A 24,929-nucleotide genomic window follows, 5' to 3' on the forward strand; every position below is an offset into this window, starting at 1 on the left:
CCACCATGCCCAGCTAATTTTTTGTATTTTTACTAGAGACGGGGTTTCACCATGTTGACCAGGATGGTCTCGATCTCTTGACCTCGTGATCCACCCGCCTCGGCCTCCCAAAGTGCTGGGATTACAGGCTTGAGCCACCGCACCCGGCAAACCTGCATCTTTATATGCTTTCACATTTGAATTCAAACAGTTACACTTGGATTTCATAAACGTATTTCAGAGACTGGATGTTCAAGTTGAAACAGGTATAGATATATTTGGTTCATCATTAATTATATATTTATTATGTATTTTATAGATAAGTTGGCAGTTGTATTGTTCTTTTTGAAAGGATAAATCACTGCAGACTGCTTGTAAACAAAATTAGCATAGTTTCCTTTTTTTGACTGTATCATTCTGGTATCTGACTGATTACTGAACAAGCTGGACTTAGAAGAGTAATGGTAGAAACCAACTTACCAACTTTATTTTCTTCCCAGCACTCCCTTTAAACTGTACCGAGTGGGTCTCTTTTTCTTAACTCTGACAATGGGTCATACAAATTCCATAGCATTTTAGGTTACTTTAGTGAATCAACAAACAGTAGGATTTTCAGGTATTAAAAGATCCATTACAATATATTACAAACACACTGATCTTTCATCCCATTTAAAGCTTCTCTATTACTCATCTGTGATCAGACCTGAGCAAAATTAGGAAAAGTTTCAGGGAAAGGTGAATGTGTTCCATTCTGGGGGGTCTTCCTAGTTTCATGTCTTTCCTCCATAGGTGGGAACAGGTAGAAGGGGACAGAATCAGATAGCTGATGAGGGCAAGACACTCTTTGTGACAGTCTGGGAGTCCCATTTTAATATTCCCTAAAGGAATAGTAAAAAAGACAAAATATATTTTACAAGTGAAGTATGGAAACACTCAAATAGTAAGAAAAAATACAATAAGGTAATTAAGCATCCTATCTCTTGTGGGGGTAAAAAAAAGACGAAGATCTTCAGAAGATCCTTCTCACATATTCCGACTATGTTGGGTTGAGGCACTGGTAGAGTATCAGTGTGAATTGATGTGCAGTATCTTCTCTGAACAGGCTGCTATTTTCTCCAGTCTTTCTGTGGTGCATAATCTGTGGTGCATGAAAGCTAAGTAGCATTCTAGCTTTTTCTGGAAGGTAAACACTTTCAAAGTCAATTATCGGAGAACAGAATTCTTAGCAAGCATTGTGTCTAGTACTCCAAAATAGAAAGAAACCTAAAATATGATAAAAAGTTTGCTACCAGTACAAAAGTAAGGGAGAGAAAAGGCAAGCTAAAGTAAGATTTTCCTTAGAAAAACATTTGTGTTTTTAAAAAATTTTAGTGAAGTTATAATTGGACAATAATTCTGTGTAATTCTTAAAGCTATTTTAAAAACTATTAACTGGTGGTAATTCATTTGCTACTTGATTAATAAACACAGCTTTAGTGTTTTTATTGGCTTGAAAGTAGTACAGGGAAGATGTACACTTAATACTATGAGGTTTTCATAATTAATTTATATATATGTTAATAAATATAATTATGAAATGTTATATTACTGAATTCATCTTTAACAGGACATTTTTCTTTTGGTAGGATCATGTTCACAAGGATGGGCAGCATTAAAAAATAACTGTTATAGAATTAGCAAGGAAAGAAAGCCATGGAATATAGCCCAGGAACATTGTGAATTATCCTTAAGTTCTGTACACCTTGTGGATATAAAAAATAAAGAGGAAAAAAATTTTATATTTTCATATCTCAGGTCAAACAATCAAGTAATAATATGGACTGGTCTTAATGATATGAAGGTCAGTAAATAGAAAGAAATACATATATTGTGACAAATGAAACTTTATTATCTATATTCATTCATGCATTGTTTATTCATTAATTTCTTCCTTTAATAATTCAATACAGTTTCTCTTTCTATTGGTACTCCATTTTAATATATTTTATAGGTATCTTTTTTTAAACCTAATTTTAATTTTGGTATTCCCCAGACTATATCTAAGTTCATTTGAATGATCTCATCCATTTCTTCACTCAATTTACCACCTAAACCAATTATTCCTAAATTCTTTGTCTAGTCTCCTTTTATGAGTCCAGGCATATATCTAATTTTCTTCTGATTCTTCCTCTGGTACTTCTTGCAGACACTGTAACATTGCCAAGAGTGAGCTTACGTTCTCCTTCCAATCAAACCTGTTTCACTTCCTTTATTTTTCACCTCTGCGAACAGTACAATTATATGAACCCCCAAAACATGAAAAATGTTTTCCATTTTCTTCTTTTTACTCCACACATAAGACTTGTGAAGCTCAATTTACTAAAAGCAATACAGAAAGATCTTGTGATTTTATTTAACACTAGTGAAATAACACTTTGGAATGTCTCATGAAACTTCATTTGGTCAGCATTTTATAGAAAAACCCAAGACCTAACATAGTCATCTCTGTCTAGTCTGTGTTTTCTTCTTGACGAACTATTGGCATTTATTTCCTGGCACTCAAAGATAAATCTATTCTCTATGAGATATCCTTATCTATAGTGATCTCAGGCAGATCCTACCAATTTGATAGCAACTTTCCTGTGGAGCTTTGCATAAGCTTGGGAAAACCCCTAGGAATCTTTAACTGCGTTTAAAAGTTATTCTTTTGAGTTTTCTTTATCTTTTAATAGGCAATGAATAAAGTTCTAATAAAGATCCTCTGAAGCCCAATTCATCTTAGACATCTCAGACTCTCTCTCTCAGTATGTCAGTCTCTTTTGTAAGTAGACCCCTTAATGTGTATATAGTGTTTCCTATTGTTAGCATAATATATCTGGAAATTGGGGCACAGGGATATTCAGTTGCCTATATGGACATGCATCAGATGCTACCCTTAACCACAATATTTTGAGGTTGACATCAAAGTTACCTCCTACATCATAATCCCCATGGTAGGTTCAGAAAGTAATCAATCCTTTAAGTAAATCTGTGCTGAGTAAGTTAAAATTTGTTACTGGACTTCAAGGATAAAGAGTATGTCTTATTCAGCATTCCATTCCTAGTTTCAAATTGGGATTTGGTACTCGGCAAGAACCTAATGAATAAAAGATTAATAGTCTCTTTCTTCCATTTTGGGAGGCCTGCATAGGTAACGTTTATTTAGTTCTCACAACCGTATAGTTGTAAGGTGCTATCATTATTCCCATTTTATACAAGGAAAATAGATCTTTGAGAGATCCTGGGGCACATAACTTATCAATACCCATTCCAGGCCTTGAACCTGTATCTGTCTGACCAACTCTCATGCCCTAATCATTTGAAATACTGTCTTTGATTCTATGCCTATTTTTAAACTGTAGCAATACATATGCAATAAAGCAGACTTTTATGGCATTTCTTCATTGTGTTAGGTGGAATTTGAATGTACCATTTTAAAAGCTCTTTAAAATGTCCAGAGGAAACAGGTCTCTTTAATTCTCATCCATACAGCTAGGTTGGCACTGCACTTGATTTTTGGGGGATGGTCTGATAACCAAAATACAGACATAGTATCTGTTTTCATGGTGTTCATTATCTCTATAAGTACTACATTTATTTTTTAAGGAGCTGTTATGTGTTTGGTGTATTACAAACATACTCCCTAAACCTATTGAAAATGATGCAAAGTAGTCATGATTATTTCCATTGCACAGGTGAGAAAGTTTAGTTTCTAAGATTAGTAATTGCCCAAGAGTAGATAATAAGTGGCAGAAATATCATTAGGATGCACGAGAATTGGGTCAAAGTGTAGACTTTTCTTTTTTGCCACCCCTTTCAAGGAGGGTAGATATGTGACTATCTAGAGAGGTATTTATTACTTGTGAAAATTGGGTTGGTGACATTCACCAAGGACATCCTTTAGCAGGAAGTTATCAACAGCCTCTCGTGATGCATGTAATTTATTTGATGATTTCAAATGAAATAACTAACATTTAATGAATAATTTCTCTGTGCCTCATTGTGTTGAGCCTTTGAATGTACTGCCTCTTTAATCATTACAACAACCGTGAGATGTAGGTTCTATTATTATACTCATTTTACAGATGAGAAAATAGAGGCTTATTGTGAGATTTGCAATTTGCCTGAAGATGTATGGCTAATGAGTGAATGAAAGTGAACTCTGTCTCTAGCTTCTTCTTCTTTTTTCTTTTTAATTTTTTTTGAAATGGGTCTTGCTCTGTCCCCTAGGCTGAAGTGCAGTGGCTGAAGCAGAGATCACTGCAGCCTTCAACTCCTGGGCTTAAGTAATCTTTCTGCCTCAGCCTCCCAAGTAGCTGGAATTACAGGCATGAGCAATTGGCCTGGCTTCAGCTACTTTATCATGAAGGAAATCTACATAAAAATATTAAGGGATTGATGATTTTTAAATCTTAAAAAATTTTATAATAAAGTTATGACTAAAATTTTCAAATATACATATTTAAAATGCAGTGATTGAAGATAATGGACTTTTCCTTTTAATTGGCTTAATTTTTTCATTTTATTACAGAAAGAAGGTCTTCTTACATGGGCAGATGGATCATCTTTTGGCCTTAAGAATAATGAAATCTTTTCTTTTTCATTGCTAGCCAAGAATGAAACACATTGCTACATTTTACAGCAAAATCCAACTGGATCAAACTATTTCTTTACAAGATTTTTTGTCATGTTCCACTGCCATATATTTGTGAATATGAATGTAATTATTTTTATTACTTTCTTATATTCATGTATCTTTGTATTATTTAATATTTATTTCATTATTTTCATTATGGAATCATTTCTAATTAAAAATCATTCTCTTTCCTATTTTTTCGGCACCTTCTCTGCAAGAAAGCTTTTTGTTTTATCTAAAGGATGTTGGAACAACAGAAGTTGTATTTAGTTGGAATAATTTGAAGTTTTGGAATAATTTGAATAAGTGGGTGAAGTTGGGATATAAGATTATCATTACATATTCTTTAGATTATACAAAAGAACAACATTTTGAAAGCATGCCCCCAAATACTACAGAAAAAACAATTACCCAACTGTTCCCTGGTCACATTTATAGATTTTTACTCTTTGCAATAAATGGAGACAAAGACTACTTTAAGTCCAATATTCACTGTAGAAACACGTAAGTAACAAGACATCTGAAAACATAATTTTTAAAAATTTTAATACTGTCATTGGCAGATATTTTATGAGGGTCTGGTATTTTCTCATATAACTCTGAACCCACTTCTATATTTGATGATTTTAGGCTGGGTGTGATGGCTCATGCCAGCACTTCAGGAGACTGAGGCAGGTGATTGCCTGAGGTCAGGAGTTCAAGACCAGCCTGCCTAACATGGTGAAACCCTGTCTCTACTAAAAATACAAAAATTAGCCAGGGGTGGTGGTGCATGCCTGTAGACCCAGATACTTGGGAGGCTGAACCAGGAGGCAGAGGTTGCAGTGAGCCAAGATTACACCACTGCACTCCAGCCTGGGTGACAGAGCAAGACTCTGTCTTAAAAAAATAATAATAATTTATAATGAATGTGTTTATGTGTTGGTTTTTCTGATAAGCTACAAACCCCAGGAGGAAAGAAACTATGTCTTATTTGTTTTATAGTACCAGCTAGAGTAGTGCCTGTCTCATAGGAGATGATCAATAAATTTTTATGGAACTGAATTTCCAATATTATGGAATTTTCAATTTTATGGAGCTGAGAGCAGGAAAGGAACAGCTATGTATCCCTGTCTTTAATAGGCTCACACTGGAGAGAATTGGTAAATTAAAAGTAAATAAAACTATACAGCAAAATAATAAACTAAATATCCAACCAGTAGTGCATTTAATAAATACTGACTTGGATTCATACAGTAGATGACAGGAGAAGACTCATGACAAGGAGAGGCTTAGAGTCAAACTTGAAGGAATAAAAAGCATGTTGTGAGCAGAAGTGCAGAGATAAGAATTTGTGGAAGAAGACTTGTGCAGATTGACAAAATAATTTACTTGGGTGTGAAGGTAAAATCAGTGTGGGAGGTAGATGGTGCCAGATTTGGGAATGCCAGGGGTATCTGTCTCAGATACTTGGGTTTGAACTTAAAAACAATGGAAATCCATTAAGATTATAGTTTCTAACATTTGTTTTACATTTTACAAAGCACTTTCAATGGATTATCTCATTCAGTCCTTGCCTCAACCCTGGGAGTAGCTATATAGAAATGAGAAAACTAAACTTCCAGAATGTTAAGTAAACTGACTAGAGTAACATGCTTTGTTAAGCAACCAAGCCACACAAGAACCCAGATCATCTTATTGTAACTCTTGAGCTGTTGCTCCTAGAAAAAGAATCAATAATGTGTTAGTACATATATATTGAGGAATGGGGGATGAATATATGTTTGAGGCCATGTGCAAGGTACTATATTAAGAAAAGTAATCTGGAAGCATTCATTAGGACAATCACTGGCACTGGATGAAATGGTTAGAGTAGGGAAACATTTCTATAAGAGGATGAGTGCCTGTGTAGCAGTGATAATGAGAATGAAGGGTGAATAACAAAGTTTCTGCCCTCTAACCTGACAAGGCAGAAGAGGTAATATAATGTGTGATCACTGAATGCCATACATGCCGTTTTGGTGGTAAGGATAGTAATATAATTATTGAACAACAGCACGTGTCAAACACTGTGCCGAGTGTTTTACATTCTTCATCTCATTTAATCTTCACGAAAGCTTTACGAGGTACCTACTGATATAATTCCTGCTTTACAGTCGAAGAAGGTAGGTAATTTTCTCAGGGAGTGAAACTTGAAAGTGGAAGAGCCAGGACTGAAACCCAGTGTTTGTTTCCTTTCCAAGCTAGAGTATCTGGAAATACTGAAAATTGAGAGATTATTCTGCCAAATCATGTCACTAATACAATGTATTTTTTGGATGTTTTTATCTCCCAGGCCCTTTGTCAGCCCAAAATTTCAGAGTGACACGTGTTACCCCAACAGAAATATTTTTACACTGGGATCCTCCAGAGCCTGTATTTTTTCATCATTACCTTGTTACTGTTTTGGATGTTGAAAACAATACATCAGAAGAGGTGTATGTTGAGAAACACAACACAGCAACAATAATTGGAGATCTTAAGCCTTTTCATCATTATCTAGTATATCTATTCAGTGTAGCAGAAAGAGGAACTTTAAGTTGCTTGGAAAAACCACTTTCAGTCATTACAGGTAAGCATGGCTGCATGTTGCCTTTTACTCAAAAACATCTAAACTGATAGTTTCTGTTTCTATTTCACTGTTATACAATATTTCCTTATAACAAGCCTGCACACTTACCCCAAAATCTAAAATGATAATAAATAGTATAAACTGCATATTTCAAAGTATAATTTTGCTGATATTTTACTATGTTAATTCTTCACAAGTACAAATAAAGTTGAACATGTTTTTGAACGTTGAATCACAATTCTAAGCATGTATTCAAAATACTAAATTTATTTAGATTTACATGAATTCTTTAATTATTCCAATCTGCATTTTTTTTCTACCAAAGTCCCAGAAGACATATTCTTTGTCATAGCCTTAGGTGGAAAATAAATTCATCTTTATTTATCAAAAGATAAACAAATTATCATATGAATATTAGTTCACCAAATTCTTTTTAGTAACACTAGACCCAACGAACAGGTCTGCATATTTTAATCAGTTGTACAGTACTTGGTTCATTATTTTCTCACACAGTGTAATGTGTTGACCTCTAGGGGGCAGTCTCATCATGGCATTTTTGACAAATGTATTTCTACCCTCCTCTTAACCTCCACATAGCAGCTTTTGAATCTTTGTCTGGAACATAATCATTAAAGTAATCGATTGTTTAATTAATAATTCTATTTATTCCCTAAAATATAAAAGTATTTTTTAAAAGATAAAACATTTTCTTACAAAACAATGCAAAGCTAAGCACATTTTGGCAGTATATCCTTGTAAGTGTAGTGTGTGTTGTTTGTGTCTGTGTATTTGTCATGCTGTTGCAAAGTTCTTTGGAATTTCAACAGCCAAAATTAAAACACCCTATGGCTGAAGTAGGTAGAATGAAAAATCTTCATGTGCACAGCCGTAGATTAATTAACCTTCCTATACTTATTGGGAATATTTAAGATTCTTTGAAAATAATAACAATAATAGATACAATTTAATGCTTACTAAAAGTCAGTGCTTAACATACAAGTATTCAGTATTGCAAATTCTAGTAAAAATATTTTTCCAATTGGATACTAGGTAGCAGATGTTTTCTCTTCCCCAAGCTCAGACAAAGTATCCTTCCACTGGCAAATCCTTGTTTGGTTGGGTCATTCACACTTTAGGAAGGCACTTTCATTTTTAATTGACAGATGGACTAGGAGGATTTTTCACATATCTATTAATTTTGAAGTCGACTTAAAATCTTCTAGGACTTATACCTATTTATTTCATAAAAGGTATGAGTCTGCATTATTAATTTTTTGGGTCATTTACTGTGTATATTTACTGTAAGCTGATAAACCAGTGCATGTCCAGGATTTAGTAATCCAGTGTTCCTTTACTCTCTTAAGCTTGAGGCAATATTCTTTTTTCCCAAAGAATATTCGTTATTCGTTATTCACTCAATGAATTATTTTTCAGTATTAAGAATTGAGCTAGGCACTAGAGATACAATGATGAAGAAGACCTAGTCTCAGTAGATTTATGCACTAATGAAATGAGACAAATAAGTTAACAGTGATAGCGCTGCATTATAATTATCATTATAGCAGTTATGCTCTGGATACTATAGGAACGTAGAGAGGAATCAATTAGCCCAAACTCAGGGTGCAGATTGTCATGGGTAAGTGATGTGCTTAATCATAAAGGAGTAGAAATTGGCCAGCAGGTGGCAGTAGGGAGGGAGAAGGATGCTGCAAGTAGAACAAACGGAATGTGCGTAGGCAAAGGCCAGAGAAAAAGCATTTCTAAGCAGACCTAGAAAAGCTAGAGGAGGCTTTTTTCTTTTAAAATTTATTTATTATACTTCAAGCTCTGGGGTACTTGTGCAGATCATACAGGTTTGTTATATAGGTATACATGTGCCATGATGGTGGTTGCCTGCGTCCATAGTCCCATCATCTACATTAGATATTGCCTGTTTCTGGCTGGCTGTGGTGGCTCACGCCTGTAATCTCAGCACTTTGGGAGGCCGAGGCAGGTGGATCACCTGAGGTTGGGAGTTCGAGAACAGCCTGGCCAACACAGTAAAATCTGTTTCTACTAAAAATCCAAAAATTAGCCTGGCGTGGTGGTGCACATCTTTAATCCTAGCTACTCAGGAGTCTGAGGCAGGAAAATCGTTTGAACCTGGGAGGTGGAGGTTGCAGTGAGCCGAGATCGTGCCATTGCACTCCAGCCTGGGTGACAGAGTGAAACTCTGTCATAAATAAATAAATAAATAATGTTTCCATGTTTTTTCTTAAATATGATTAATTAACTCAAGTAATCATTAAGCAGTTACTAGGGAGGGAGAAAAAATAATATTTGTAAATTGAATACATAAATACAATAAATATATGTAGATTGTGATAAATACTAGGAGGAGAAAGGAAAGTGATGCAATAGAGAGTAGTTGAAAATGGATGGTGGGTTCTACTGTAAATGGGCTGCAATGGAAGGAGGTTAAATTTGAATGGAGGCCAAAGGATAAGAAGGAGCTGGCATGGGGCAGGATAGAGAAAGGGTACTCCAGGCATGAACACAAGCATAAAGAATGCAAGACAGGAAAAGAGCTTAGTGCATTTAAGAATAAAAGAGGAGTGTATGTGGTGCATCTAATCAGAAGGGAGAAAAGTAGAAAGAAATGATCTTGGAAAGGCACTCAGGGGTGAGATCACATAGATCCAGTAGGCTATGCTTTTGAGTTTGTTCTGAGGGAAATAGGAGCCATAAGGGTCTTATGCAGGAGAGTGGCAATCTTACCTATGTTTCAAAAATTTCCCTCTTGCCATATGTAAAGAATGAATTGTAAAGCAGCAAGGCTGAAAGCCAAGGAACTAGGTAGGATGATATTACAGAAAACCAGGTAAAAGATTATGTTAATCAAGGGTAGGGACAGTGCAGAAGGAAAGGAGGAGACATATTTTATTATGTGGAAGTAGGAAGTCCAAAATGGGCTGCTTTTGATGAGTGAAGAAGGGGAGAAACTTAGGTCTTTGACTTGAGCAATTTGGGTGCTTGGTGATGACACAGGAAGAGAAAATTCTTGGATCTTACAGGCATTCTAGCTAACAATAAAGGCAGTGTGATTGAAAAAATAAGAATTGGTCCAAAAAATTATGCGATGATATTATCCACACTCAACCAGCACTATGTCTTCCTATTTAACCATCCAAAGACTAAAACTAAATGTACACGTGGAACTTCCATGCTTAAATTTCTAAGAAAAGCTACCTAAAGATCATTATAATATCAAATAGTTATAAAAGAGAAGACTAAGAAAGAGATATTGCCATGAAGAATTATTTCATGCCTATAAAACAACCCACTAAATACTTATTGTCATAGCAGAAGGAGTAAACTGTGAAGATGGAAAATGATTTTTCTTCTTAGCTCATTTTTTAGCAGTCTGAGGTTAGAGAATATCCCCATATCATCCCGGCGCCTGTTTTATCTCTCAAAAAATTTGAGATATTGAATACATTATTTCTAAATTTCTTTCCTGATCAAAATCAAAAGACTTATAATTCTTTGCCTCTAGGGTACTTAGCATATTTCAATCCATCTGCCATCTAAAATATAAACTTGTTTTACCTCTCTTTTTAGACCTCTTGTGAAATCTTGTTCAGCTCCATATCTCCAGCCTAAATAGAGTTCCTAGCTGTATGTAGTTCAACTATTTGTTTTTCAAACTGGTATTCAACATGGATGCAAATTCTATGAAGAATAATAGCATTTTGGGGTTTGTAGTTAGGACAGAGATCTTGCCAATGCTCTCATGGGACATATAATTCCCAGCACAGTATCTGTGGTCATTCAGGGCTCTGTAATTTGTTTCCAAAATTTTCCCTGTCATGGACCTAGTCTGCTCTCTAGAACATGACAAAGCAAGTCCACTCTATGGTTCATATGGCAGGCTGCAAATGTTTAGAGACATCCATAAGGTGTTCCTGGTTCCTGTATTTTCTTTCCTTCTGGGTAATTATCTTTAGTTCCTTCAAACACTCTACTATTTCTCATGGGTGTTCTATTCAATTCCTATGCTGGCGATCAGATTTAGCATCACCAGATTATGTATCAGGCAGTATTTTTATTGCCTCAAAATCCTAAAGCAAATATTAATCTGTCCCAAGGTACAGAGGAACAAGTTTTTTGCATGTATTAATTCAACAGGTATTTATTGATAAACATAATTCACCACATTGTATTTCTTTCTCTGCCCTATACTTTGAAATAGTCAAGCAAGAGACGCATTTGCCTTTTATGAGCGTGTAGAAGACAATAAAATTTACACGTACATTTTCTTCCCTTTCCCCTTTGAAACTTATCTGTCTGTGCCTCTCTCTAATTTGTCCTAAACATAACCAGCAGAACTTGATCTTTGGCTATGACTGTGCACCTGAACCATAAAATGTGCCCTTGGGAAGAAGGCAGTGCTTATGAGCACGGACCATGGAACTAAATTGCCTGAGTTTAAATTCCAGCTCCATGACACAGCAGCTTCTTACATCCTTTGCAAAGTCACTCAAGCTCTTTGGTTCTCAGCTTCTTTCTCTCTAAAATGGGAATAATAATAAGCCTATCTGTTTTATGAAGGTAATGTAACCAAATGAGCACTGTGAGAGTGTTTGTTGTGATTTTTATCTCTCAGTAGGAATGGAGTGGTGGCCTTGGGGAGCGATGGCCATGAATAGTGGAAGTAAAGCCATTTCAGCAGTCTGTGTGATCTCTTTGTTGGAGGAATTAACTATACCCAGGTTTTCTTGAGGGAAAAAGAAATATTGGAGAGCTGGTGTTTGAGTTCCCTTTTTTCCTCTCTTGCTATAGGAGAATAAATTGTATGATAGGAGCATCCCTCAGACTTCCTTCTACCTTGCCTATAAAAAAAAGCCTTTGAATTTGCCCTAGTTCTGTTCATTTCATATTGGAAAAAAAAAACCTTATATGGCCCCTGATCTTACTGTTTCTTTTGATAAAGCTTTTGCAGGACAAGGAATAAGGATAGAAGTCACAGTCCAGAGGTAGAAACCTGCAGAAAGTCCCCAATATGTGGCAATATGTTTCTTTTATTCTTTTGTTTTCTGAAATCTTTTCTCATGTGATTTTTTTCTAGATCAGGACATATTTTTTTAAGACAAGACAAAACTCTGTCCTCTTCTACACCTTTCCAGCCTTGGTGACTCTCTATAGTCTCATGTGTTACCCGGTTTAGCTTATTTCCTGGACAGGTGGAATTGATGGAAAACCCCATGCTTACCTACTAGAGGGGGTGACATTAATTTTATAGACTTTCAGAACCTACATTAGATCATGCCTGCTTAAAGTCTCTTCTCATTTTAGAAAATGCCTTCAGTGTCCAAGAGCATGGAAGTGAATTGGTTCTGTGATTATACTCATCATTCATTTCTCATCCCAAGACCTTTTAATTCCTGCTCAAGCCACACATGGAAGCTTTCATAGATCACTGCAGACAAATTCAGATGTATTAGTTGTGTGTGGGATGTTACTCTGGTTTTGGAAAAGTCAAGAGTAACTTGACTTTTGTTTAACTGAAGTAGATTTTGGTGTGCTTTATTTAATGGTAGCCTAAGAACCTGAAGCAATTTGCTGTGCAGAATTTAAAGAGAAAACCCACAGAAAATATTGGTGATGATGGAAAAATAAAAGTTAAAATAATATAACTGGAGAAGGAAAACTATGATAAAAGTGCGTTGGAACCCAGTAGTACACCATATGGAATTGGTTATGGTTCATTTATTGAACATTTACTCATCACCAGCAAGAATGGAAAAGGCAAAAAGTTGCAAGTTACAGCTCAGAAAAATTTGTGGGCTATTGTATTGATTTTATGTTCTAGAATTCTCATTATAGGTGTGTGTGGACATTATTTCATAAAGTACTGGCTCTGGGAAAAGTAGCAGAATAACATTATCAAGTATTTTTACAGTAACTTGGAACAGCTTCCATTGCATCAAACCAGATGTCACAAATAAAACTGAAAAAGAAAGTCCATCTAATTATGCTGTGTAGGGAAAAAAAATCTTTTTCAGAATGTATATTTTAGCAGAAGATATCTGCTTGGGAGAAATGCAGGCTTAAGGAAATACTGGATGCTATCCCAATAATCCACAAATAGAATTGAAATTAAAATTGACCTGAGGCAGAAATAATGTGACTAGGAATTATCTCAAATTTTAAATCTGCTTTAAATATCACAGTGGAGAACTGAGATACAATCAAAATCTTTAGCAGAGGTCAAAGAGAGTGTAAAATGTAAATAAATCCTTCCTCCAAACTGTTGCCAAAAATGTGTTTCTAAAAATGAAATTACATGCCTGATGAAGATCCCTATTGCCTCCAGGATGCAGTCTGACCTCCACAGCATGGCATGCCAAGCCCCTTGCCGACAGCATTCAGCCCTTGCATGCCCAGTCTCATTCCTCCCACGCAGCCCCTCTTTTAACCACCCAGAGTGCCTGCTGCATGCTTGACGCTATGCTAAGTACTTTATATATGAATACAATTTTTTAAATTTAAATTTTTATTTTTGTTTTTTCGTGACAGAGTCTTACTTATCTCCAGGCTGGAGTGCAGTGGTGCAATCTCAGCTCACTGCAATCTCTGCCTTCCTAGGTTCAAGAGATTCTCCTGTCTCAGCCTCCCGAGTAGCTGGGATTACAGGAATTGCTACCACACCCAGCTAATTTTTTGTATTTTTAGTAGAGATGGGGTTTCACCATGTTGGCTAGGATGGTCTCGATCTCCTGACCTTGTGATCCACCTGTCTTGGCCTCCCAAAGTGCTGGGATTACAGATGTGAGCCACTGCGCCTGGCCTATGAATGCAATTTCTTATGTAATCAGCACAGTGATTCTGCAACGTAGATGCTAGTCTCCTTCCCATTGTAGAGAAGACCAAGTCACAGAGTGGCTAAGTAACTTACCAAAGAAAACCCTGCTATTAAAGAGTTAAAAGAACTTGGTATTCCTTGAACACATGGCAATGTCCGTTTTGATTTCTATGCCTTTTCCACGATTTTCTTTATTCCTGGAATTCATTCATTACTCCCTTTTCCTCTTCACACATAGTGTTTCTGGTAATCTTGTACTTTCAAGAGTCAGATAAAATATCTTCAACTCTGGAAAGCGTTCCCCAAAGGTCTCTGCTAAAATTGGTGATTTCCTTCTCTGTTCTAAGCAACTTTTTATTCATGTCACTAGCACAGCTCTGACTATTTGAGATTCTAGTTAGTAGTCTATGAATCTCTTTCCTGAGATTGAGAACTCTTTGCAAGCAAGAACCTGGCCTTATTTACTTTATTTGAGCACTAATCCTTGTATATAGGTTCTCAAAAACATTTACTTAATGAATAGATTAAAAGGTAAAAAATAATGAAAAAATCTAAGATTAGTGTTTCTTGAGATTTTTATTGAGAATCAATAAATGAAAGTTAATTATGTGCTTCTAGTATATATGTATGTATTGTCTGTCAGAATATCTACCTTATTTCTCTATCTAATGCTAGTATGGTAAACGTAAGTTTAATGTATAAACATTTAATATTCTTACAAATTCTGGAACGTGCTAGATAAAATGCAGAGAAATATGACTGACATTTTAAAAGTACTAATTTTAAATCTCGTTTTTATATTTCAGAGCCAAAACTAGTCTGGATTCTTATCCCCTATGAAAGTCATAGTACCTCTGTAATCTCATTTGTTCAAATGTCCAATGTTGGAGTGTTTGATGGCATACATATTGCAATTGAAGGAGGGCCAAATGTCACCATGCCTTTACACCATGATAATAAATTAACTGTTGACAATTTAACCCCAGGTACAGAATATAATTTCTTTGTTTCCATTATCAGTGGGACTAAATTAAGTGATACACATTATGTCCCTGCAGTAACAACATGTAAGTATTTTAAGACTTGCAAAGCTTTTTCTTTATTTCAATTTTGTGTACTATTTCAAACTAGTAGCCTACACTTAGTTTAATGCAATGATTTTCAAAGAACTTTTAAGATAATTTTAAATGCCTCACTATTGAACCAGATCTTTCATTGCCTGTGTACAGGTAGAGCTAACTCTATGTGAAGTTGAAACTCTGTGAAGAAATTTTTTTATCTGTCCTTTTACAGAAAGAAATGCTTGCATTTTAACTAAAACTTTAAATGACTTTATTGAAAAGTGAGGGATGTGACTAATTTAAAGCCAATTATGAGAACAAGATTATATTTTTTGAGTCTAGGAGAGCTGATAATATCTTAGAGCACATGATCTAAGACTGTGCTTACTATTCCCATACTGACATTTGTTTGGAAAAAAACTGCATATTTTCCTAAGCTTTTTGAATATTGAAAATTAATTCTTGTTACTATACATATGTGCTGTGTATTTGTTTATATAAATAGTTGCATTTTTAGAGTCATTTTTATTTTCTCTTTAAGTCACTTAAAAATTCTGCATATATTAACATTGAACATTTGGAACACAAACAATTTCTCTAAAATGTCCATCTGGTATAAGGAGAAATAAATAATGAAAAGTAATAAATGCCATACAAACAAAAATCTCATGGAGTCCTAAAAACGTAATTCTGACTTATAACATGTTCAGTTTTCTCATTATTTGCTTTTTCTGTCTCTCTGTATATCCACCTACATCATTAGGCTCCCATGTACCTTTTTTTCCCCACAGGTTGTAACCTTTCCATTTCTGTTTAAATTCAACTTGTCTATAAAATATTCCCAAACTGATGTCAGAAATCACATTATTTTAATAGCATTTTAGCGTATTTATAATCATTTGAATACCTGTTTATTTTTGCTTTCAACTTCTATGTACTTTTAATGTTTGTATTCTCTTCCTCTCTTCCTTACTTTTTAAGCCTTTATGGGCTACAGTCTTTATATTTGACAGTTCTTGTCTTTAAACAAAATTATTACATTATCTAAATACATCAATATTGTGATATCAATCAGCAAAATAAATCAATATATAAGATGATAGTTTAAAGCTGCCATTTCCCCACTTTCTGAAATAATGCTTTTCTTATGCCAGATTAAATCTTTAAAATGTGAAAAATAAACATTAATATTCATCAGATACAATTTATTGTTAGCTTCAGCAAATATTTGATACAAAGGGAATTCTTTCACTTCTTTGCCTAAATTCCTATTTCTTTCTCTATTGTGTTTTCAGCTTATGCTAATAGTTTGGGAAGTTTTAATCTCTTTTTTTTTTCTTTACATATTGTGTGTTTTCTTCAGTGAATTTGTTCCTATGTAATTTTTTTGCTGCAGAATCAAAATTAGCTGTGTGTGATGGTGTTTACAATGGCTTTCAGTATTGGAACTGATTACCATATTTTACAAACTGTCATTGTATGTGTAAATAACTATTTTTAATTAGAATAGAAGCATAGGTTAATTAATAAACGATTGCTCTTTTTGACATTGTGCTTTTTATTCCCTTTTAAGGGATAAGTTAAAAAACCAATTAGAAAATTTTCAAGAGGAATTTAAGTGTGTTGTATGTTTGGGTAGGTCTGGAAGCACCACTGAATATCCATGAAGACAAAGTTATAGACTTTTCCATAGAAATTCTCTGGAATCAAGCTGATGGGAATTTTCAGCATTATGAGATCACATGCATAAACTGTGCTGCTGCTTTCATGGTATGTTATAAATGGTTCTTGGAGGAATTAAACTTGAATTTTTCATGCTGAAATCAACATCACTGCATTTTTTCACTGGATAGTAGTGAAACTAAATAATTCCCAATTGTGTTCAATTGTGGAGCTTTTCTTAAATACATACATGATAATGTATTCTTTTGGATTGATAGGTTCAGAAGGTAGTTCCAGAAACAGCAACGTTCTCTAACCTGGATCCTGCCACAGTGTACACCTTTTCAATTCAGACTGAAAAAAAAGGTTTTAAGGACAGAACTCCTAACAGAAAATAAATACAGACAGGTACAGCCTATGTAGCACCAGAGGCATTTCTTTCATGTTCAAACATGTCCTTGGTCCTTTAAGGGAAGATTTAGTAAGTAGTTCATTCTTTTCAGGTTTTCTTTATGGGTAGTGTCTCTTGTATCTTTTATTTTTGTCCCTAGTATGGGTTATCACAACATCCTTTTAGTATGTATTGTCAGGTGGTAGCATTGCTAACTGCTTATGGTCTGGCCATAGTTTCCATGTGTGATTTAATGTCTGCATTTTTCTGTTAGGCCGACAGCGAAGTGCCACCTTGCCAGGACAAACAGTTTATTCTCATGGTAGTCATATGTAATAAAGGATGACTGGAAAGTAAGCATGCAAATGTATAAGCTGTCATACCTAGTAAAGTAAAATTGTCAGCTATTCTACTAAACTATTTTGGTAATCTTCACACTGGTGCAATGGGCACATTGGTTTATATATTTAGAACCTGGCCATGTCTGATATTATTTTACCGTATAGCAAAGAATGAGATTGAGAGAGTATATCTTCACAATTTTATTCCTTTCTCAAACATGGAAGAATTTTAAAGAGGAGACAATATGCCCATTATACACTATTTAACTTTTTTCCTCAGGAAAGAAGGGAGCATTTCATAGTTAGATTGGAATTAACTTTCTTACCAGTTAACCTCAGCACTCTTTGGTATTTAATTAGGATGAGTCCTAAAAATAATTAAATATTTCTGAAATCAGTGGTTATACAAGGCTAAGATACGATCTGCTTCTTGCATTTTAGAGGCCAGGGACATTCTGAGTACAATACTACTTGGACACATTTCTTACCCTTAAAGCATACATATATTTTATTTCAAAGTTGAAAATAATTCTGGCTGTTTTTAAACAGTACTTTTTACTTCTCGTATCTATCAGGTAGAATAAAAGGAGGTCATTATCCTCAGCAAACTAACACAGGAACAGAAAACCAAACACTTCATGTTCTCACTTATAAGTGGGAGCTGACCAATGAGAACACATGGACACAGGGAAGCGAACAACACATACTGGGCCTGCCAAGGGGACAGAGGGAGAGAGAGAGTATCAGGATATATAACTAATACTTGTGGGGCTGAATACTTAGGTGATGGATTGAGAGGTGCAGCAAACCACCACGGCACATGTTTACCTGTGTAACAAACCTGCACGTCCTGCACATGTATCCCGGAACTTAAAATAAAATAAAATATTTTGAAAAAAGGAGTGCTTTGGTTATCCTCAGGGTTTGCACAGAGTAAATTCCTGAGAGAGGTTCAGTGCTGGCAGGTGCTTTGTGCTATTGAAAATGTTATCTTACTGTCTGTTTTAAATGGTATAGCCCTGAGTGCCGCTGAATTTATGAAGCACAGCAGAGACCCAAATGCAGTAACTGTTAGCTGGCCTTTAGCTAGAGGTCTTCTGGCTGGGTACATTATTTCAATATCCAGTGAAAACTTAACGAAAGAAGAAATTTTTCCTTCCACTCAAAGGTATGAAAATATTGAAAATAAATTATGTCAAGTTACATGGAACACAAAATTAGCATTTTATATATGTTTTAGAAGACTGTCTTAATGGGTTATTATAAACAGAAATTAGAAAATTTTACAAGACAATTTTTGGACTCCAGTGTGATCGGAATAACTAAGTCTGACATATTGTAAAAAATTATTTCTGAAAATAAATAATAATGAATTCAGAATATTATATGTATATGTATGATATACACTCTTTTGACTTAAAATTTCTGTGAAGAGATATATGATTTTTAATTAACCAGTTGTGCTTAAGCATAGCAAATTATTTCCATGATAGATATTTTTAAAATGAAACATAAAAATTTTTCTGCAGGTGAGAAAATGGAGTTCTCCACATGTGTCTAAGCTAAATGTTTTAATGTGTCACTTTTCTTTAACTTGTAGGACATTCACATTTAATAGCCTTTCTCCAGGGACCAACATTTTAATTAGTATTATGTCTAACAAGGGACTGAAAAGAAGCCATCCTACTGTCCTCATGGTTAGCAATTGTAAGTTCATTTTATATTTAATTAACTTTTCATGGGCAAAAAGAGGAAAGAAATAGTTGTATTTAAGGCCAATGCCTACTTAGAAATTAATGACTAGAAAGTGGCTTATGATACGCTGGAAGAGAAGGAGCACTGCATTTACAGGGAGAATGTCTGAGATATATTCCTGTGTCGATCACTTATTAATTATGTTACCTCAGGCAAAACAACTATGTTCTCACTTAGGAAATGAGAATAATTATTACTACCTAGGTGAAATAACCTGTTGCTAAAACGAAATGTGAAACTCTTCATGAATGTGTAAGGTATTCTAAAGCCCTATGGTTTAATTGTCATGAAATAATATTTTTTTAGTATGTGGACTCCATTACCATTTTATGAAAATAAACTTGGGGTATAAAAAAATAGACTTTTTTTGAATTTTTAAATTAAAAATACTGTCGTTTGATTGAATTATTTGGGCTCTGTTTGCCTTTTCTGACCTTATTAGTATAACTTGACATATATGCTTGCTCTGAGCATATGCAGCTATTTCAGAGAGTCCTTTTACTTGTGGGGCCCAGTCCCATGAAAGTGTGTGCAATACCAAGGTCCTCTTAGTTATGAGAGGATGCTTCGTCTCAGAAGTTGCCTTGTGAAGGAAGGGAGGCACTTAAAAATGCAGCAATGGTCAAATCAATTCTTTGAAAATAAACTAAAAAATTTGAGGGATGATTATACACAAGTGTGGTATTATGTACTTCAGTCACTGTATCAAATCTCTGCATGCTACCCAAAATTAGTTTAAGACTCAGAGGTGTCCATAACTCATTCTTGAAGGTGAAATTTTAACCCAGGTATCTGAAGCTAATATGACCCTACTCCCTCTCATAAAGACCATTCAAAGAAACATCAGAAATAGATGAGAAAAATTTTTAATTTTTTAAAAAAGGATAGCTCATAATTATGTATCAGTGAAAGCTTAGTTTCTGCTTAGATTTGGGTGTTGTCATTCTCACTGTCACCGACATCAACACCATTGTCATCATCACGTTGATTGCATCACATTGAGAGCCTCTTTATCAGGTACTCTGCTAAGCATTTGCTATGTTTTATATCACTTAATTCAGAATGACAACCTTTATTCTACCAATCATAATGAGATGTATACTCTTAACATATTTTTCAAATGAAACAAGGCTTAGAGAATTTCAGTCACTTATACAAGATGGCAGAAATTTGAACTCACGTTTCTCTGACATCAAATTCTGACCTTGAAACCATTGTGCTTCAGTGGAAAGGTCACTATGTTATAGAAATGACTAACTCTACCCATTCTAGCTCTGTGACTTTGTGAAAATCATCTTCTGTTTGCGCTGCAAGTTCCTTATTTGTAACCTGGGGCTGATACTAATACTTTCCATAGTTTGTAATGTTGTTGCCTTTTTAACTACGTTGTTTTTAAACAAGGCTGGTAACTTTCTTTTATGTTTCCCATATTGCAATCTGTCTTTTGTCTTCTATTGTGTATTATTAAAATTTTTGTCTTTTTAGCTACCTTCATTTATTTGCAAACCCCCTCAAGTCAATTTGGAAGTAAATTAAATATTAATAAATGTACAAAATAGAGTTAAATATATTATGGAATAATAAATTCCAGCTGGAAGGGAATGTGCATTATAGAAAAATTGAATATAAAGGAGTATGAGTCAGTGACTCAGGTTTAAATCTGCCACAGGGATGAATTCTAACAAACTTAAATTAATATATATTTAGGGACAAAAACATCCCATTCAAAATTTGAATTTTAAAGGTGAAATTATTTTAATAAGATGTTAATATTACATTTCTTCTAGTTGAGGAAAGCAATACAATAGTTTAATTTGAAATATAGGTTTGAAATAGAGACATGTTACCAATTAGGAAAATAAGTTTCTAGAACCATCTCAGGTAAAGTGGTTCAGGGAAAAGGAATGTGAATTTAAGGAGGGGTTAATATTTTTTTCTTTATGCAGTATATAAATAATAAGTAAACAATACCAGTTGTAAGAACTTAAAATTGGATTCTGCTATAAGAAAAATAAATGTGAAAATCCATAATTTTATTATTGGAAGAAGCTTTCCAGAAAATTCTGTTTTCTCTTTTCTTGTAGAGATAGAAAGCCTAGACTTGGGATAAATAACTTGCGCATGGTCACATAGTACTAAAATTGACTGGAGATGCCTAGGTTTTATGTCTCATATATAGTACTCTTCAAAGTCAAGGTTATTGGTTCAGCCTAGATAACATAATGGTAGAAATGTCTTTTAAAAGAGTACCAGTGTCTTATTTCATTTCTTTAGATCCAGACCCATCATATTTGTTTATTTTGGGGCAAGAAGAAAACATGACATATTTGTCTTGGAAATTACCACAAGGAGGCTTTGAAAAGTTTCAGGTAAAGAACATTGCTGCTCTCATACCATCTTGATGTTTATTCAGGTCTTCATTTCACTCCTTCTTTTTGTCTTTCCTTTTACATTAATGGTTTTAGAAATTATTGTGCCACCTGTTAGTGTAGGATTTCTCCCCCAAGTTATTCTTGTATGGACTTCTTTAAAAGTACAGAGTTGTTATCAAAAGTTTTTAAATATGTGTAAAACTGATACCTGATTTTCAAGGAGCCTGGGTTTTTGGTGGACATAAACAAGTACGTGTGTAGTACCAAGCAAGTGAATGAAAGAGTGGTGGTACTGCAGGATAATGCTCCTGTGACAGCACTGGCTGTTACAAAGACTCCAGAAGTCACAGCCAAGTGATGTGCCACACACTCTTTCAGTCCAATCCTAGAGATTTAATTGGATGGAGACTTTCAATCTAGAAAGCAGGAGGGTAAGATGTAGAGGAGCCACTTTCCAACTGTGCCTGTTATTCATCAGGTAAATATGTACATTTTCATTGCTTTTTTGTTAATGATGTAAGCTGGCAGTGGGCATGAGGACGAACTATGCCCACTCTGCATCTTATGGTTTGCAAATGGAAATGCTTCTAGTATAATATTATTGCTTGGTAGTCTGTGGGGGTAATCGATGTTTCTATTGATAGGAGATGGTAACTTTAGTTGCAAATAGCAGAAAACAACCTAAAATGGTTTAAGCAATAAAGGAAAAAATATTTATACCAGAGTCCCTTATGAAGACCAAGAGCAAGAATAACTGGATGTTAGAAAGAATTGGAATCGGCTATTTTAAGATTATTGAGAACCCAGGGATTATTTTCTTTTTGTCTGTTTACTTCTTTCTGCTTATTGGCCTTATTTATTTATTTTTTTTCTGAAGACCAACTTTTTCTGCTGAGCAATCCATGTAGTGAGTAGAAGAATCCCATACACAACTCCCAAGCGCAAATGGGCACCAAGAAAGATAATTTCTCCCTAAGTTCCCAAAGAAGAAAATGGAATGTGATTATCCCAGGTTGGAGTAGAAAGCCAATCCAGATCCAGTGAAACAAAACAAATGAAGCTGGCCACTTTATTATAATGTTTAGCATTTAAGATTTGAAGAAATTAGTAGCAGGAAGCCTTTTTTTTTTTTATGAATGGGGGTAATATGTATGCCTTTACACTTAGTTGAATGATTTTTAGAATGAAACAAATTAATTCAACAAATTCAACATTCAAGTTAAAAAAATTCATTCCTTCAACAATTTCTTGTCCTCATGGGGCTTATATTCTAGAGAACTAGAAGAGGTTAGATCAAGCTTCTAAGTATCGTTATTCTTGGGAAGAGCAGATAACTCTCTTTCCCTAAAACCAAATGAAAGGGAGTACTATGTGTTAAAGATCTGAATGATTCATCAACGTAAATTTCAAAAGGGAACAATCTTAAACAAATACAGTCTTCAGTCACCAAGTATTATCAATTCTGCTACTTCAGTGTAAATTCCATTTGGCTCTACAGGGTCCTCAGAACACCAAACTCTGGAAAAATTCCCTAACAGTGTAAAATAATGGGGTCTGTTTAGCATGTAAGGCCATTAAAGTCTATATTATAGAGAACATAAGGAAACATATATCTTAAATTTTTACTAAATCCACATATATTAACTTCAATCAATTTTTTTTTCAGAAGAATTTAGCTCTTAGTGATATACTTGCATGCAATATTCTGGTAATAAATTTGATAATATGAGTTTCTTTACAAACCAGAGATCCTATTTGTTTTGCCCAGCATTCTGAGAGTTCAAAAGATAAGGCACATTTATTAGTATGGACAAGCTGTGAAATTCATTTGAACACCAAATATTTGTTCTGAGTAATTCTCTGAAAGTATTCGATTGCTGGCTTTCTTTTCATGAGTGATGGGAGTACAAAGAGATTTATATCCTTTAAAAGAAGCTCAGAACTGGCTGGGGCAGTGGCTCACGCCTGTAATACCTACACTTTGGGAGGCCGAGGCAGGCAGATCACCTGATGTCAGGAGTTTGAAACTAGCCTGGCTAACCTGGCGAAACTCCATCTCTACTAAAAATACAGAAAAAAAAATTAACTTCGTGTGGTGGTGGGCACCTGTAATCCCAGCTACTCAGGAGGCTGAGGCAGGAGAATCACTTGAACCCAGGAGGTGGAGGTTGCAGTGAACCTAGATCATGCCACTGCATTGCAGCCTGGGCCTGGGAATCAAGAGCGAAACTCCGTCTCAAAAAAAAAGAATCTCAGAACTGTAATGGAACTGAAGGTATAGTCTATTCCTAGCATGAAGATAAACATTGGCTTGCATATTTAAGAGCTAAAAGAACTCATTTTGAATTTAGAAAATATCAGGTAGTTGACATAGAATATTCAGGTAATTTTGCCATTCCTTTTTTTATACCTTTCAGCTGTTTTTTTATGAACGCTGAATATGTTTTTATTATAAGCAGCACTGTCCAATAGAAATACAGTATTAAGTGAACCACAAAAGTGAGTCATAGGTACAATTTAAAATTTCTAGTAGAAATATTTTAAAAAGTAAAAAAGTGAAATTAATTATAGTAGTATATTTTATTTACCTCAATATATTCAAAATATTAACATGTAAGCAGTATAAAAAGCATTAATGAGATATTTTTATATCAGTTTTCATACGAAGTCTCCAAAATCTAGTGTCTCTTTTATACTTAGAACACATCTCAATTGATACTAAACACATTTTAAATACTCAATAGACACAGGTGGCAAGTGACTATCATATTGAACAGCTCAGTTACAGAGAGTGACTATTGTCATATAGATTAAATGATAAAGTGGAAGAATGGCAAAAATTGGCCCATCAGTGTCCAGCTCAAATCCCACTTCCTCATAGATGCCTCTCTGATCCCATCTGCAGGAAATGACATTTTCATACACAGAGCTTGTTATGAAACTTCCCTTTAACTTTTTCTGTGTTACTTTTAACATGCTGTCTTTGATTGTTATTACTGATGCACAAGTGCTAGCATCCCTATGCCATTTCCTTGAGGAATCTTTTAGTTTAAGAGTGGAGTTCCAAAGTTACTATACTATGTACCGAATAAAGTAGTATTTACTTTTATTTGTTCACAGTTTCTTCATTCCAGACCTCATATGGTTGTCTTCTAAAGCTATGCTTTAGAAGGCAATACACATATATACATGTGTATATTCAGTTTATCGATTATTTTACAAGGTGTGGTAGGCAGTATAGTATAATGGCCTTGGAATTCCTTGCTTTGAATTCTGCCTT

At 34.7% G+C, this 24,929-nt stretch overlaps 1 protein-coding gene across 1 annotated transcript in view; it reads left to right on the forward strand.

The window, feature by feature from the left end:
* Positions 1–24,929, forward strand: part of PTPRQ (protein tyrosine phosphatase receptor type Q) — a 255,887-nt gene that overhangs the window by 3,874 nt on the left and 227,084 nt on the right. Inside the window, exons 3-5 of the mRNA XM_037743831.1 lie at positions 6,948–7,223; positions 14,874–15,053; positions 16,768–16,898. Of these exons, the coding sequence (XP_037599759.1) occupies positions 6,948–7,223; positions 14,874–15,053; positions 16,768–16,898 (587 nt within the window). The remainder of the gene's footprint in view (positions 1–6,947; positions 7,224–14,873; positions 15,054–16,767; positions 16,899–24,929) is intronic.

Source organism: Cebus imitator, unplaced genomic scaffold, assembly GCF_001604975.1.
Source record: "Cebus imitator isolate Cc_AM_T3 unplaced genomic scaffold, Cebus_imitator-1.0 Scaffold156, whole genome shotgun sequence".
Taxonomy (NCBI): domain Eukaryota; kingdom Metazoa; phylum Chordata; class Mammalia; order Primates; family Cebidae; genus Cebus; species Cebus imitator.